The sequence below is a fragment of the Grammomys surdaster genome, unplaced genomic scaffold, assembly GCF_004785775.1.
Source record: "Grammomys surdaster isolate TR1022 unplaced genomic scaffold, NIH_TR_1.0 205, whole genome shotgun sequence".
Lineage (NCBI taxonomy): Eukaryota > Metazoa > Chordata > Mammalia > Rodentia > Muridae > Grammomys > Grammomys surdaster.
The window spans coordinates 4,565,231-4,580,901 of record NW_021604650.1 but is presented as its reverse complement, the minus strand read 5'-3'; the positions used below and the strand labels follow the sequence as shown (position 1 = coordinate 4,580,901).

General features: G+C 48.4%; 2 protein-coding genes across 2 annotated transcripts in view; one reads left to right on the top strand and one right to left on the bottom strand.

Moving 5' to 3' along the window:
- Positions 1-6,600, bottom strand: part of Ighmbp2 (immunoglobulin mu DNA binding protein 2) — a 22,572-nt gene extending 15,972 nt beyond the window's left edge. The window contains exons 1-5 of the mRNA XM_028771066.1: positions 6,364-6,600; positions 5,151-5,320; positions 3,544-3,733; positions 3,267-3,364; positions 391-554 (exon numbers count right to left, since the gene is read on the bottom strand). Of these exons, the coding sequence (XP_028626899.1) occupies positions 391-554; positions 3,267-3,364; positions 3,544-3,733; positions 5,151-5,320; positions 6,364-6,449 (708 nt within the window). The 5' untranslated portion in view covers positions 6,450-6,600. The remainder of the gene's footprint in view (positions 1-390; positions 555-3,266; positions 3,365-3,543; positions 3,734-5,150; positions 5,321-6,363) is intronic.
- On the top strand, positions 6,582-15,671 carry Mrpl21 (mitochondrial ribosomal protein L21). The gene is made up of 7 exons (XM_028771067.1): positions 6,582-6,833; positions 8,533-8,590; positions 10,081-10,166; positions 11,432-11,595; positions 12,202-12,254; positions 13,222-13,325; positions 15,451-15,671. Exons 1-7 carry the CDS (start codon positions 6,734-6,736, stop codon positions 15,513-15,515), a joined length of 630 nt encoding a protein of 209 aa, XP_028626900.1. The 5' UTR covers positions 6,582-6,733; the 3' UTR covers positions 15,516-15,671.

Here is a 15,671-nt window from a genome sequence, read left to right as displayed (position 1 = left end):
GTGCATCATCACTCAGAGAGGCAGGAGGGCATGCATGGTGCATGTGTATCTTGTGGTTTAACTGCACATCTGATTAACTATAGTCCCACCATCTGCCTTGACCAGAGCAAGAATAAAGCAAGCATGCAGACTGGGGAAGCCTGGCCAACAACAAAGGCTGAGTGATCTTCAGGGCTCCCACACCTTCCCCTTATATCCAGGCAAGTGTTCCTGTTTTCTGAGGCTAAGAGAAACTGCAGGGTACAGCAGCTCAACACTCAACATGCAAATGTCCTGTGCTAGTCCTGACACAAGATACACATGCTGGACTAAGGCTGTCAGGGGACCCTGCCAAGTGAAGAGCATGACAGAGCTACAGGGCTGGAGAAGGAGGGACGGCCCTTTGCTCACCTTTAAGCCTTGCTTCACAGCTTGAAGGATTATTTCCACCACAGTTGTGGTTTTACCAGTGCCAGGAGGCCCATGGATGATGGCAAGTTCTTTCTGGGCCAGTGCAAAGGACACAGCTTCTTTCTGGGAAGGGTCCAGGGTTGTGTTGTAGAAAGTGAGTGAGGCTGTGGGGGAAACGCCATTGTCAGCAGTCAGGAATAAGGAGTGCACAGAACAGGCTGGACCCCAGGCTAAGATGCATAGCACAGAGATGCCATTTTACCATTCTTTGAGACAGGATCTCACTATACAACCTTGGCTGGTCTGGATTCACTCTGTAGACCAGGCTAGCCTCAAACTCAGAGACCCACCTGCCTCTGCCTCCCAAGATCTGAGATTAAAGGTGTGCTTGTACCTTTGTTGTCGTCGTCTTTTTGTTCTGTTTTTGTTTTTTTGAGACAGGGTTTCTCTGCGTAGCCCTGGCTGTCCTGGAACTCATTCTGTAGACCAGGCTGGCCTCGAACTCAGAAATCCTCCTGCCTCTGCCTCCCAAGAGCTGGGATTAAAGGTGTGAGCCACCATTGCCCAGCTGTTGTTGTTGTTTTAAAACAAAGTTTCATATAGCCTAGGCTAGCCTCAAACTCTGTAAGTAGCTGAAGATGACCCTGACATTCTGATTTCCTGCCTCCATGGCACTAGGATTACAGGCTACACCACCACACCTGGGTTGGCAGTGCTAGGGATGGAACCCAGCACTTCACTCATGCTAAGCAAACACTCGAACAGATGAGCTACAGCTCCAAGCCCTAATCTCAAAACAAGAGTTCTTCAGGAACAAGAAGCAATACCCATCCTGCTGTTCGGTTCCCCTCATTTTATGATTAAAAGATGCATTCTTTTAAAAAATCATCTGTTGCGCACACATGCGTGTGCGTGTGCATGTGTGTATGAGTGAGACAGTATCATTATGGAAGTCAGAAGACAACCTCAGGTGTCCATCCTTGTCTTCTGTCTTGTTTGAGACAAGACCTGTTGTTCACCACTGCGTAGGCCAGGTCCGCTGGCCTCTGAGGTTCCGGGAACTCTATCTCTATCTCCCATCTCATGTAGGAGTACTAAAATTACGTCCAGGAAGACCACTTGAGTTCTGGGGATCTGAACTGAGGTTCTCACACTTACACGCCAGGCGCTCCAGCCCTAGTGACCTCTTCTGCTCAGCTCCGTCCCAGTGTCCACCCAGAGACACCAACAGAAGGTGAGTGCACCAAGCTCTGAGGAGAAGGGTGCTGACCTGGACTTGTGAGGCATCGAGCCTGCAAACCATCGTAAGAGAAGATGAGGGACCAAACGTGGGCTGTCATATCTCAAGGTTTTGACACATTCCACACCACACACCATGTTAACTAGATAACAGCTACAATCAGGACACACCAGCCCTTAAAGATAAATAATATATTTCTGAGGTGGGTACGGTGACACATGTCCATAATCCTAGTATTCAGGAGTTCAAGGTCATTCCTGACCACATAGACTGAGACTATGACCGGCCTGGGCTACATAAAACCTTTCCTTCTTTCTTTCTTTCTTTCTTTCTTTCTTTCTTTCTTTCTTTCTTTCTTTCTTCCTTCCTTCCTTCCTTCCTTCCTTCCTTCCTTCCTTCTTTCTTTCTTTTTCCTTTTTTCTTCCTTTCTTTATTTCCTTCCTTCCTTCCTTCTTTCTTTTTTTTTCCTGACAAAGTTTCTCTATGCATCCCTGGCTGTCCTGGAACTCACTCTGTAGATCAATCTGGCCTGGAATTCAGAGATCTGCCTGCCTCGGCCTCTTGAGTGCTAGAATTAAAGAAGGCCTGTGCCACCTCGGCCTGGCCACAAGAACTGTCTTTTTAAAAAAAAAAAAAAAAAGTAAGAGTATCACTTTAAAAGTGTGGAGTGGTGTGGAGCTGAGGAGATGGCACAGTGGGTAAAGCCCTTGTCACATAAGCATGAGAACCTGTGTTTGGGTCTCTAACCCTATGTATTAGCTGGGCCCAGTTAAGTAATCTATATTCCCTGGGACTCACTGGTCAGGCAGCCTAGCTAGTCAGTTCAGTGAGAGACTCTGCCTCAAAAATAAGCTGGAGTCTCGAGATGGTTCAGTGGGTAAAGGCACTGTCACTCAAGCATGACAATCTATGCTCAATCTCTAGAACCCATGTAAAGGAGGAAGGAGAGAACCAACTCAAAGAGCTGTTCTCTGAGCTCCGAACGTACACAACACACACGGTAGCAGTAAACAGATAAAAGATAGAGTGGAGAGGGACTGAGGAAGACACTTGACATCACCCTCTGATCCATAACCACAGATGCACATGTGTGTATGCACACTCACACAAACACGTACACACACACACCTCAGCACTTGGGAGATGGAGGCAGGAGGATCAGAAGTCGAAGGCCAGTCTCAGCTATACAGCAAGTTCTGCAATGAGAACTTCAACACTACTGAGTCCCAAGAATATGGCCTAGAAGCTAGAGTCACTCAGAGAAGCACATCTGAAGATGTCAAGAGATTTCAAATTTAACAGAGACCCTTGCTAAAGCAGACCAAGGTCCCAGTGTCCTATACCATTTCAGATAGGGAAAAGTTAAAGCTGGAGAGATGTCTCAGTAGTTAAGAACATGCATTGTTCTTGCAGAGGACCCATGTTGGTTCCCAGTACATATGCTGGACAATTCACAACCACCTCTAACTCCAGCTCCAGAGGATCCAACGGCCCCTTCTGATGTACCCCAAGCAATGTACTCATATGGATGCATTCTCTCTCTCTCTCTCTCTCTCTCTGACAGACAGACAGACAAACAGACACAAAAACTTAAAAGTAAAAATAAATCTTAAAGAAGAAAATTAAAAATCCTCACATATTTCAGTGGCAGAACTGGGGGTGGAGCCACCCAACAGGACGTCAATAAGCGCACATGCTGGCCCAGAGTGGTACTTCTTCAGTGTCATCAGTGCTCTGTGAGGAACCAGAGACAAAATGAGAAGCTCTTTGGGACAGCAATTCAGGCACATCATCACCTGAGAGTACCCAGCACTTCCTTAGCAGACAGGCCACTCTCTCCCTCAACACAAATAAGGGTGCCCACAAGTCCCATCCAAAGAAAAGGCCCTTTGGTTTCAGTCAGGAATTCTCACTTTTTCAGGCGTTTGTAGGTGACATCATTGGCAAGCTTCAGCAGTCTGTAGGTATTGTCTCTGTCCAGGTTCAACTGGAAATCATGGGACTCATCAAAGGCCACTGTGACTGATTTCTGGGTAATGCGGGTCAGGACCCCAGTGGCCAGTTGGCTGCTTTCATTAGTATCATACAGACCCACGATATCACCTGAAAAAAAAAAAAAACCCAGCTAACTATTTTGGTATGTGATCATTTCCAGTATATTTTGAATTATCATGCATCTATTTTTATCTGTGTGTTATTGTGCATATGTGTGGGTCAGAAGACAACTCGTGGCAGTTGGCTCCCTCCTTCCACCATGCAGATCCTGGGTACTGAATTCAGGTTGTCAATCAAGCTTGGTGACAAGCAGTTCTTCTCCCTGAAGCTAACGAGTATGTGCAGTATGAGTTTCACCTGTGCCTTGAATCTTCCTCCTCCTGACTTTACATAAACAAAAAGACAGGTCAGGAACACTCCTGGGGCAGAAGCTAGAAGCTGAGCTGTGTGTCAGGCTCCCCACATTCCACTCTGTGAAGGATCCCTCATCTCAAGATTGCTGCTTCTGAGTGACTGAGCCTTGAGATTGTCCTTCAGACTGACAATAGCCATGTCCCTTGATTTGCTCAACAGAGGTGTCCACACCTCACCAGTTCAGCTTGCTGGTGTTCCACCTGGAGGCCCTGTTCCTGTGACCTCTGCCACCCATCATTCTCACATTCCAGTCATTCCACACAGGTTCAGAGAGGATGCTGTGCACGCTCCTTCCTGTCCCTCACATCTGTCAGTGGCGGGCACCCTTGCTCCCCTTTGCCGAGGGTGCAGACTGGATGTGGCTCCTTTCACAAGACATCAGGTTCTCCGTGGTCTGACACCCACCAGCAGGTTCCCTCAGCCCACTTCCCTCATCTGAAAACTGTAGGGACAAGAGTCTATGAAGTCAACATAATCAAAGGCTGCCACTCAAAACAGGCTGCCGCAGGCAGACTGCTGGCTCTCAGTTTTCAGGGCTGAGGCCGTGTGACCAAAAAGCTCCAGAGTGCAGTGCAATGGCTAAAGCGCTTGCTCAGCATGCCAGAGGCCTTAGGTTCTATCCCAGGCACTGCAAAGAGAAAGCTGCCAAACTGGGCAACCAAAAAGCAGTGTATTAGCAGCCAAATGTGGTAGTGCATGCTTGCAATCTCGGCACTCAACAAGCAGAGACAGAAAGCTCACTCCAACTTCTAGTGCAGCCTGGTCTACATAGAAAGTTCCAGATGAGCCAGGGCTATACAGTTAGTCACATTCCTGTCTCCGAAAACCAACAAAAAGTCAGGTTTGCTGGTGTAGACCTATAATCCCAGCCCCTGGGAGGGAGCGGAAGGAAGATTAGGAGTTCCAGGCTCCAAGTCATTATCTGCTACACAGGAAACTTCAGACCCTGTCTTAAAACAACAAACCCCCGCTATGCTGACCGTCGGATTTATAAGTAGGCTTTCACTACAGAGCCTCAGACTGCCTGGGTCAGTCCTCCAACCCTTAGGAGAGCAGAAGCCTTGATCTGACCACCAGCAATGGCCAATATAAGCCTCCACCAAACACCTACCAGAAGTGTAGCTGTTGCTGGGAAGCACCACTGCAGGCCCAAATTTCCTGGGCTCAAAGGTGACCAGCCGCTGTCCATATAGCCCGGTGCGCTGGCTGGATACCTGAAGCTTCAGCAAGCAGACCCCTCGGCTCTGAAGCTCTTTCAGAGAACAGTGTTCCTGCCAGGACCTAGAAGACAGTGAAGGATAGTAGCTTCACTGTTTGTGCCTGTACAAGCGGGAAAGGAGCTCTACCTATAGGCATCAAGTATGCCCCAGAGGAACTCGGATCTGCTCTACTCCAATCCTACCTCTCCCACCACTCCCAGGACAGGTACTGCCTAACTTGCTCCAGGTCAGCCAACACAGAGTCTTATCATGTCTCTTTGCCATCTGTCATCAAGTCTTTCGGGGCCCTCTCATTTATATCTGACTCCCTCTCTGCTTCTTACCATCAACACCCTAACTGTCGTTCAAGGTCCTAGTTTGGCTTGAAGCAGATCATTTCCTCTCACAGCAAGCACGTGGTGAGGGTCTCACATGTTTTTACAGACAAAGTATGGGAAATTCTAGTACATAATTCCATAGACACACAGCCAGAACAGCAAAAACTCTCATTCATCATGACTGACAGACTCTCAACTAACCAAAGGTTGCATCTGTAATGGCACAGACTGACTTCAAGTCCTGCCTCTACATGGGTTACCCTGGGCCAGTTACTTCTCCAGCCTTTGTCTATCCTTAGGGAAATGCATTACAGGGATTGCACTGTGGGATACAGAAGTGGTGGCTCTGTCTCTTGCAGGCCTGTAGATATTCTCCTGAAACAAGATGGCTCTTCAGGAATGCTCAGGCACCATACATAACATAGGCTTCATCGACTTTCCTCTAGGAGGCTGTTCTCAGGAACACACACACACACCCTCCCTGGTTCCCAAGGAAACCTTGTCCCACTGTCCAATCTAGCACTGATCATCCTGTCAGGTCTCTTTCTTTTTTTGGGACTGGGTTTCACTACAGGATCTCCTGTAGCCCGAGTTGACTCGGCTAAGTAGACAAAGATCACCTTGAACTCCCGATCCTTTTACCTCGACGGCCCGAAGGGACGCCGCTATGCAGTCTTCTCCTAGGGCCGACTCAGTGTGCTGCTCACTGACCCAGCCAACACTAGACCGGCTCCAGGCGGTGACTAAGGAGAACTACAGAGGCCTTGGGACCCGCGGCCAAACCTACCTGCGCTCCTCCACCTCGGCGTCCCGCTCCAGCTCCAGCAGCTGTAGCTGCTGAGCCACAAAACTCTCCACGGTGGACGAGGCCATCTGCTCCGCGGTGCAGCCCCTGACTGATGCTTCCTGCTCGGCCAGTTAGTACTCTGAGACCCGTGTTCCTGACGGACTGTGTTCCCCACCGGACCAGAGTCCGCAAAAGGACCTGTGCTTTCAGCCAGGGCACTGACTCCCGACCAGCCCGTTTCCTGTGCTCCCTGCCAAATCAGTGATTGCAGTAGGATCCCTGTTTTCTTCCTCCAGGTGTTCCCTACGGGGCTTGTGCGTTGACGCACAAGGATCGCGCAGCTTCCGTTTCCGGTTAGGACTGTGGTAAAATGGCGGCTACCATAGGGGCTTCGGCGTTGCCGGCAGTTTTCGGGCGCCTGGTGTCTGTCTGTAGCCGTACCATCTTGGCATCCCAGGGGCACGGATCTGGTGAGACCAGGGAGGCCTGGTGAGGGAGGAAACAGAAGCGGTGTTTCCGCCGTCTGCCGCATGTGTGTCTGAGTCCGCCTTTGTACCTGGTGTGTTGGTTGCGAACGTCATGAATATTGCACGGGGTTTGGAGTACGAGAACCTAAGATGAGAACGTGGTTCCTTCAGTTCATTGTTTAATACTGACAAGTGCTCTTAAACTTACGTGTAGGTCCTTATAGTACAGAGACACAAATGGGCCTAAAGAAGGAGTCACACAGTAGGGACTTTTTTTTTTTAAAGCGATTTAGAAGCTGCTAAGTAGAGCATGGATGTGGACCATTGTCCTCGGGCTATTAGCCACCCTCGAATTAGAAAAAAATGACGTTCAAGAAAGGAGTGAGTGATTTTAATGTTTGGACCTTAGACCATGAACCATCTTGAAACATAACTAGTGGGCGGAGGGAAGGGGATAACATCTGAAATGTTAATAAAATATCCAATAAAAGAATTAATTTTAAAAGAAAAAGAAACATAATTAGTAACTAAGTAATGTGTCCTTAGTTTTGTTGGCCCAGACCTTTTGGGTTGGGTCTGTGTTATGTGTGCAGGTGGATGCATATGCCCGTGTGGAGACCAGATGATGATGTCGGGTGGACACTACTGTGTTCTACCTTTTCGGTTTTTTTTTTTCTTTTTTTGAAACGATGTATTGTGATGTTTGTTTCTGTGTGCAGTTGAGTGAAGATGCCTTTGGAGTCCAGAAGAGGGGGTCAGATTTTAATGCATAGATGCCAGGAGAAAGACCACCAGCTCAAATCATCATGGCCAAATTAAGTAATCAAGCTTTTCCACTTGAGTACACAGGCTGCCTCTGCCTAAGGCAGGGTTCAGGAGGTCAGCATTGGACATGATGAAAAAAGGTTTTCTACTGTTCAGGAGTAGGAGGTTTTCAAATGTGGGGTTGACGGCAAATAGGTAGGGTTACAGGAGCAGAACATAAGTGTAGGGAGTCAGTCTCAATAGCCTTCTGAAACAAAGGTGTGGTTGTAAGGTGGTCGAAACAACAGGTGGTCATAATAACGCTGAAACAAGGGCATAGTTGCCCTTTTCCAGAGCAGGCAGTATAAAGCCATTTATAGTTATGGTAGGGCATAACCCAGTCTTCGAGAAACAAATTTAATCATAAACAGGAGTGAACCTACTTTTTCTTTACTATAAGATTTCTTTACAGCTTGAGCTGGAAGCATGCTAGTTTATCACAAATCTCTGGAGCTGGAATTGCAGGCACTTGTGGCCTTCCATGTGGGTGCTAGGAACCAAAATTTATCCTCTACAAGAACAGCAGTTACTCTTACCACTGACCCATCTTTCCAGCCCCTCTCTACCTTATTTCTAAAGGTTTCTCACTGAACCTGGAGCTGGCTATTTGGATAGACTGGCTAATCAACAAGCCCCCAAGATCTGTTTGTCTCCACTCCCCAGTGCTTGAGTAACAGAAGAGCAGTGTTGTGCTTGGCTTTTTATTCTAAGCTGGTGACCTGAACTCAGGTTCTCAAACTTGTATAGCAGGTACTTTACCCACCGAGCCATCCCCAGTCCTCCCCTGGACTCTTTTTTTCAGAGGCGGTTGTAATACAGTAGGTTAAACTGTATACCAGCAGCAGATCTGTGCATGTCATCACAGTAACTACCCACTGTGTTTCTCTTGTTCTTACAGCCTCCGTCTGGTCTGCTTCTCGAAGGTTCAGTTCACAGAGTGCTTCATATCCACAAGGGTAAAATATCAAAATGTGGGTTTGGTGATTTTTCCACTTATCTGTAAATGTTACCTTCAAGTTAAAATGCTGGATGTGATGGCAGACTTGATGGCACAAGTCTTTAGTTCCAGCACTTAGGAAGCAGAGGCAGATGAACAGCCAGAGCTACACAGAAAATCCCTGTCGTCGTCGACTTCTTCTTCTCCTTCTCCTTCTCCTTCTCCTTCTTCTTTTCCTCCTCCTTCTCCTTCTTCTTTTTTTTAAGATTTATTTATTTATTTAATGTATATGAGTACCACCATCCCTGTCTTCAGACACACCAGAAGAGGGCATCAGATCCCATTACAGATGGTTGTAAGCCAACATGTGGTTGCTGGGAATTGAACTCAGGACCTCTAGAAGAGCAATCAGTGCTCTTAACCTCTGAGCCATCTCTCCAACCCGGAAATCCCTGTCTTTAAAACAAAATAACGCCGGGCAGTGGTGGTGCACACCTTTAATCCCAGCACTTGGGAGGCAGAAGCAGGTGGATTTCTGAGTTCGAGAGTTCGAGGCTAGCCTGGTCTACAGAGTGAGTTCCAGGACAGCCAGGGCTACACAGAGAAACCCTGTCTTGAAAAACCAAAACCAATAAATAAATAAATAAATAAAATAAAAACCAAAATAACAACAAATTTCTCTACTTTGCTCAGTGATAGCGTGTTTGGCCAACATACTTGAGGTCTTAAGTTCCACCTTCAGAATAAATGTGTATACGTATATCATGCATGCATACATACATACAATTCTGTCTCCAACAGAAATAATGGATGCGTGTATGTATAGATTATATATATGCATAACCCCCAGAACAGCATCTGATGTATTTTTTGGTTTGGCCAAAAAATATCAGTGTCCTGCTGTGTGGATATTCTCAGCAGCAGAAGCCTCTTTGATTCTCAGAAGAACAAATTACAAAACAGTCTGAAAACATGAAGAAACCCCAGGTGGCATTTTACTGAGCAGTCTGCTCTTCTGATTCTCCTGTGACAGGCCCGACCCTCCTTCCTGGCTCTGTTTTCCTAACTGCCTCTTTGTATGTTCTTCATTGGCTCTGCCATGTCCAGTCAGTGGACCTAATGGTACCCAAGACAGAAGCTCTAGAGAATAATGGTCCCTCAAGGTCACTGCCTGACCATGGACCATGGAGCTTATGTTCCTAGGGACTCTTGAGAACTGGTATGGTGAAAAAGTGTCCATTCATTGTGCAGATGTGTACAGAGCTATCCTGTGTGTTTGAGAATGGTGTACCTAGGGGAGACTTAGTCTGAAGTCTCCATGTTCCCCTGGGGACAGAAGGGTTGGAATGCCTATGCTAGTGACATAGAGGCAGCATTCGTGTTGTGGATTTTATACCCCTCCATCACAAGCTTGCACACACCCTCCTGATGCTTACTGCACAGTTTCTTGGGGACTTGAAGCTGCCTTTCATGAGCATGTGATGTGTGTTTATGAAATGGCTTTTGCAGATACGTTCCTAAGACCTCCCTGAGTTCACCACCCTGGCAAGAAGTGGTTCTGCCAGACCCTGTTGAAGAGACCAGACACCATGCAGGTAAGACTTTGCAGGGGCTGGGCAGGTTGGTCTTTGTAGCCCTAGCACTTGGGAGCCTAGGTAGGAGGATTGCTGAGAGTTTGAGGCCAGCCTAGGCTGCAGAGTGAGACTGTATCTCAAAAAAACAGAACAAAAAGGGAAATGAATGGGAAGTACTGAGTGTCCATTCCCGTGAGCCACTGAGGTAATCATTGCCACAGAGCAAGGTGACAGGTTTCTGAGTGCTCTGAACCACAGCACAAGTGAGCCCTCACATTCATTTTGGTTGGTAAGCACCAACATTTATGATGAATCTTTTCTTGATAAAGAGTCTCCAGCATCTACCATAAGGCAGTCAGGTGATGGGGGTAGTGGGTGAAGCTCTATCTCCAGCTGTTATCTGTTGGTGCAATCCTGTCATTCCAGTACTCAGTTGGGAGGACCACAAGTTCATGGCTGTTGCCCGCTGAGGAGTCATGTCTCAGCTTCCCAAAAGCTAGAAGTTCCCATCATTTTGGGAATCTTCTGGTATTTTAAAATTCTCTTTGAGATCCTGTTCAGGCTAAGTATAATCACCCCTGGAAGTTTGGGATTGGTTGGAGGACTTGCCACAGATATCAGAATCCACAGATGTGATCATGAGGAATGGCAGTGTTTGTGTGCAGCCTGTCCAGGTCCTGCCTGTCCTCTCGAGCACTTCTGTTGCTGACTGTCAGTGCTTACTCACTGTTCATGGCACCACTGTGTTTGGTGCATCCTCATGGAGCCTTTACTGGGGATGCCGGGAGCTGCCTCTGACCTTGGCCTTCTCCAGAGCAGGAATTGTTATGTCTGTCCTGTGTGCCACCCCTTGGCCCAGGGTTGGTGTCTATGTTCAGTGGGTGTCTACTTAGGGCAAAGTTGAGGTGAGCCAAGTGGTGATGATGGACGCGGGGAACAGATGTGGAGGGAAGACGGGCCCTGTAGTCCAGGATAGACTCACTGCGCTACTACTGCTTCAGCCTCCCAAATGCTGGGATTATGGGCGTGCACCATCATGTTCTACCTGTGCACTGGTTCTTAATTGGTATAAAAAAACAGAAAATAGAAAAAGCAACAAGATGAGGATTCTGATCCAGAACTGCAGAAGTAACTTCCTGCCAGTGCTCCTGAGAGCCCCAGCCCAACCCAGCACCTGCCTACGGGGTGGGTAAGCAGGGCTGGACAGACTACAGGAGCATGTCTCACAAGGGAGCCCAGTGGACAGCCAGCCGCCTGTCCAGTGATTGCCACCCACTGTCCTCCAGAGGTTGTGAAGACGGTGAATGAGCTGATTGCTACAGGCCAGTATGGCCGGCTCTTTGCTGTCGTGCACTTTGCCAGCCACCAATGGAAGGTGACCGCTGAGGACCTGATTCTAATTGAAAATGAGTTGGACATCAAGTGTGGAGAAAGAATTCGGCTGGAGAAGGTGAGGTGCACGCTGTGGTGTGGACTCGGGGACTCTGGCACCCAGTGAGCATTGTTGAGGATTTTCTCAGCTGTGCTGAAAAACAAGAGTCACAGCCAGCGGGTGGGGCAGATTCAGCTTGGGGCAGAGCAAAAGGAAACCAGGGCTTTGGAAGGCAGTCAAGCCGAACTTCGTCTCCATAGCCTTGATCGAAGATATAACCTCCAGTTGAGCTTGGAGCGAAGTTTCTAGCCTGCTGTTGTCAGGCAGGCTGGGAAGTTCCTACAGCATAGTGCTTTGTGGGTGGCAGTGATGGCCACCCAAGCACCTTAGTCTGGTGGTTTTGAAGCAAGGTCTCCTGTATTGTAGCTCCAGGCTAGCCTCAAGCTTGCTGTGTAGACCAGACTGCTCCTGCTCCTCCAGCAGCCACCTCTCTAGTGGGCAGTGGAGGTCAGAGTTGCTTGCAGAGGCCATTTTTCTCCCTCCACTGTGGGCCTTGGAGCTTTCTGTATTTCCTGGTTCCCATCTAGTCTCAACATGTAGGCATCGCCGGCTCCCTTCTCCCAGTGGTTTCTGTGAAGTTGGTGAGGGGCCATGGACTAAATATGCTACATTTTATTTTCCCAGGTCCTGCTGGTTGGGGCAGACAACTTCACACTCCTTGGCAAGCCACTTCTTGGGTAATGAGCCTCTAAACCCTGGGCTTGGTCCAGGGCTGGGCTGGTTCACAGGCTGGACACATGTGGTCAGGCCCAGTGGGGATTGTCGAACATCACTGTAGGAGTTAAATGCAACACCTTCCTGTACATTTCTGGTGGGTGTTTGGTGTTACTAATCCATTGCAGTGCAGGTTTTCTTTTCTCTTTCTTAATTCTTTCTTTCCTTCCTTCCTTCCTTCCTTTCTTCCTTCCTTCCTTCCTTCCTTCCTTCCTTCCTTCCTTCCTTCCTTCCTTTTTTCCTTTCTTTCTTTCTCTCTCTTTCTCTCAGCTTCTTGAAACAGAATCTTTCTGTGTAGCTCTGGCTGTCCTGGAACTCACTTTCTGGACCAGGTTGGCCTTGAACTCATGGGAGACCCACCTGTCTCTGCCTCCTAGGTGCTGGGATTAAAGATATGCACCACTATAGCCAGCAGCCAGTATAGTCTTTCAGGGTTGGTGGTTTGGCTCAGAGATAGAGTGCCTACTTGTTAAGTTGAGGCCCTGGGATTGTGTTTTGTTTTGTTTTGTTTTTTAAGCCAGAGTTTAACTATGTAACTCAGGTTAAACTAGAACTCACAATGTATACTAGGCTGACCTTGAGTTTGTGGTCATCCTCCTGCCCCTGGCTCCCAGATACTGGCATCTGTAGTCACACCTGACTAAAAGATTTTTTTTTAATACTCTTCATTATGCTTTCTCACTGTTTTCAAAATGAATGAAGCATATGTTGGGTATATAGGTGTTGTCTCTACACAAGAAGCAGAGGCAGGAGGGTTAGAGGTCAGAGTTATTCCTTGGATGTAGAGAGAATTCAAGGTTAGTCTGGGCTGTATGAGACTCCACTGCAAAACCAGGAATTCTCTGGGGAGCTTCTGCAGGTTGTGGCTGAAACTGAAAGGTAGTCAAGGAGGCATACTGTCACAATGTCCTTTCTTTTCCATCTTTCTAGAAAGGATCTCGTACGAGTTGAAGCCACAGTCATCGAAAAGACAGAATCATGGCCCAAAGTCAACATGAAATTTAAGAAAAGGAAAAACTTCAGGAAGAAAAAAAGTAAGTGTGAGACAGTGTACTGGGGACTGTGCTCCCAGCACACCGTGGTTGTGCCCGTGTTCCCTGCCAAGTATCTGGGCAATGCCCGGGTGATGTCGTGTCAGCATTATTGTGTGGGATAAGGGCCCTAGGACTACTCACACTGCCCCATTGCAACATGCAGACCACATAGCAGCTGTGAACCCAGCATGGCACACACACACCCTTGAGACACTGGGGGACAGCAGTGGCATATTAGATTGTCTTGGAAAACTGGAAGCAGCTCCCACTTGTGCTGGGGATAGTTCACACTCTGCACAGGTCAGGCTGAGATGGTAACAGGACAGGAGTCTCTTGGCAGGCAGCTTCATGTCAGCACATGTGTTTGTGCATGTGATATCACTGATACTTCAAAGGAGGACGTGATTAGATGCTCAGGAACAGGTTCATGACCTCTGCAGGGAGCAGGGGAGCCAGCTGTAGTCTTAGAAATCAGCCAATCAGACCAGGCAGTCTTCTGCATCCTCACTTCTGATACTTCTGATGCTGCTGCCTACATTAGCCCTTTAGGAATAGGCCCCAGCTGTGTCATGGAGATGCCGAATACAAACATCTCTGAGTGGTCAAGGCCATGGCCAGCTGGCTGACGTTTAAGGAACTAGGGAGGCTCATCTGAAGGCTGGAAGCTGAGGATGCTGAAGAGGCCATGGAGCCAGTGCAAGGAGAGAAGCTGGGGGAACAGCCAGCTTAGGGGTGTCTTGGAGTGAGGCCACAGTGCCTAGTACCCATGGGAGAAGGCTACAAGCTGGGCCCTCCGCATTAGCTGAGAGCTGCCTTGAGGCTGTTCAGGAAGCCAAGTCAAGCTCTCCCTCAGGGAGGAGCGGGGGCCATGAGGCTGCTAACCTGTGGTGAGAGCAGGTGAAGTGTAAGGGTGACTTCTCAGGGCACTGCTTCCCTTTGTGATGGTTAGTCTGGCTAGGCAAGGCTTCCCTGTGGTGGTAGACGTTATGAGTGGGCAGTGCCAGGTGGTAGGTGTGGTGCCAAGGCCAGGTGGAGCATTGCGGGCAGGAGGGAACACCAGTGCCCCTGCCCCTGAGTTAATCTCATCCCTGAGGGAACACCTAATTACTAGACCCTAATAGGTGTGACCTGCCTGCTTTGTTCTGACGGAGACACTGACTTCCTCAAAGCAGTAGGTGGTCCATGAACAGATAGAGGGCCAGAGAACACTGGTCAATCCCTGCAAAACAAGGGGCCCAGGGCAAGGCCCAGGATGGCAGAGTGGCTACAGAGCCTGTCTCTGGGAGTGGTACCACAGCAGATAAGGCCAGATCCAGGCTCACACTTGTGAGCTGAGGAGCCTGAGGTAAGGTTCCTAGACAGCCTGGACAACACAGCAAGATCTCAAGCCAGGTTTGGCAGGTGAAGACACTTGCTGACACAAGAACCCACACGATTGAAGGAAAGAACTAGTTTCTCCCAAGTTGTCCTCTGATAAGCATGTGCACGTGTGTACACACAAACACACACACTCACACTCAGACACACTGTGGCAACTTGCATGCACACACACAATAAATGCAAATTAAACAATTTTTTTTTTTTCCGAGACAGGGTTTCTCTGTGTAGCCCTGGCTGTCCTGGAACTCACTCTGTAGACCAGGCTGGCCTTGAACTCAGAAATCTGCCTGCCTCTACCTCCCAAGTGCTGGGATTAAAGGCATGTGCCACCACTGCCCAGCTAAAAAAATATTTTTAGTCAGCTCCCTAATATCCCCTCCAAAATAGTAACAGTGGCAGTTGTGAAGCATCCTAGGCAGTGGGATGTGCTCTCATCATGTACCTACCCCAGTCAGTAGCACCACAGTCTTGAAAGGGAGCCCCTCCCTCACTCACTCAAAGTGAGCAGCTCCATCCTTTGTGGTAGCCTTGAGGCCAGTGTGGCTGTGGGAGTAGACCCTGGAGCATAGGCCACTGGGGATGGGGCCCATGTGGTGAGTGAGGTGGTCAGTACACATCAAATAATCAGTAGGAACAAGGGACCTGGCTGACAGCCAGGCAGAATGAACTATTGTGTTGACCTGAGCCCCGAGACAGCTGTCTGAAGGACATGAGGCTGAGCCTATGACAAGGTTCTTTCTTTCAGTCATTGTGAACCCACAGACCATCCTCCGGATTAACACCATTGAGATTGCACCTCGTTTGCTGTGACCGCAGAGCTGATGTCTAAGAAGTTCTGAGATGTCTAATAAACTCAGGTCTGTATTCATGAAGCTGAGGCAGGAAGATCACAAGTTCCAGGCCAGGTTGGACTACACAGCAAGACCCTGTCTGACAATGAAAACAAATAAAGTATTTTGTAGGAGA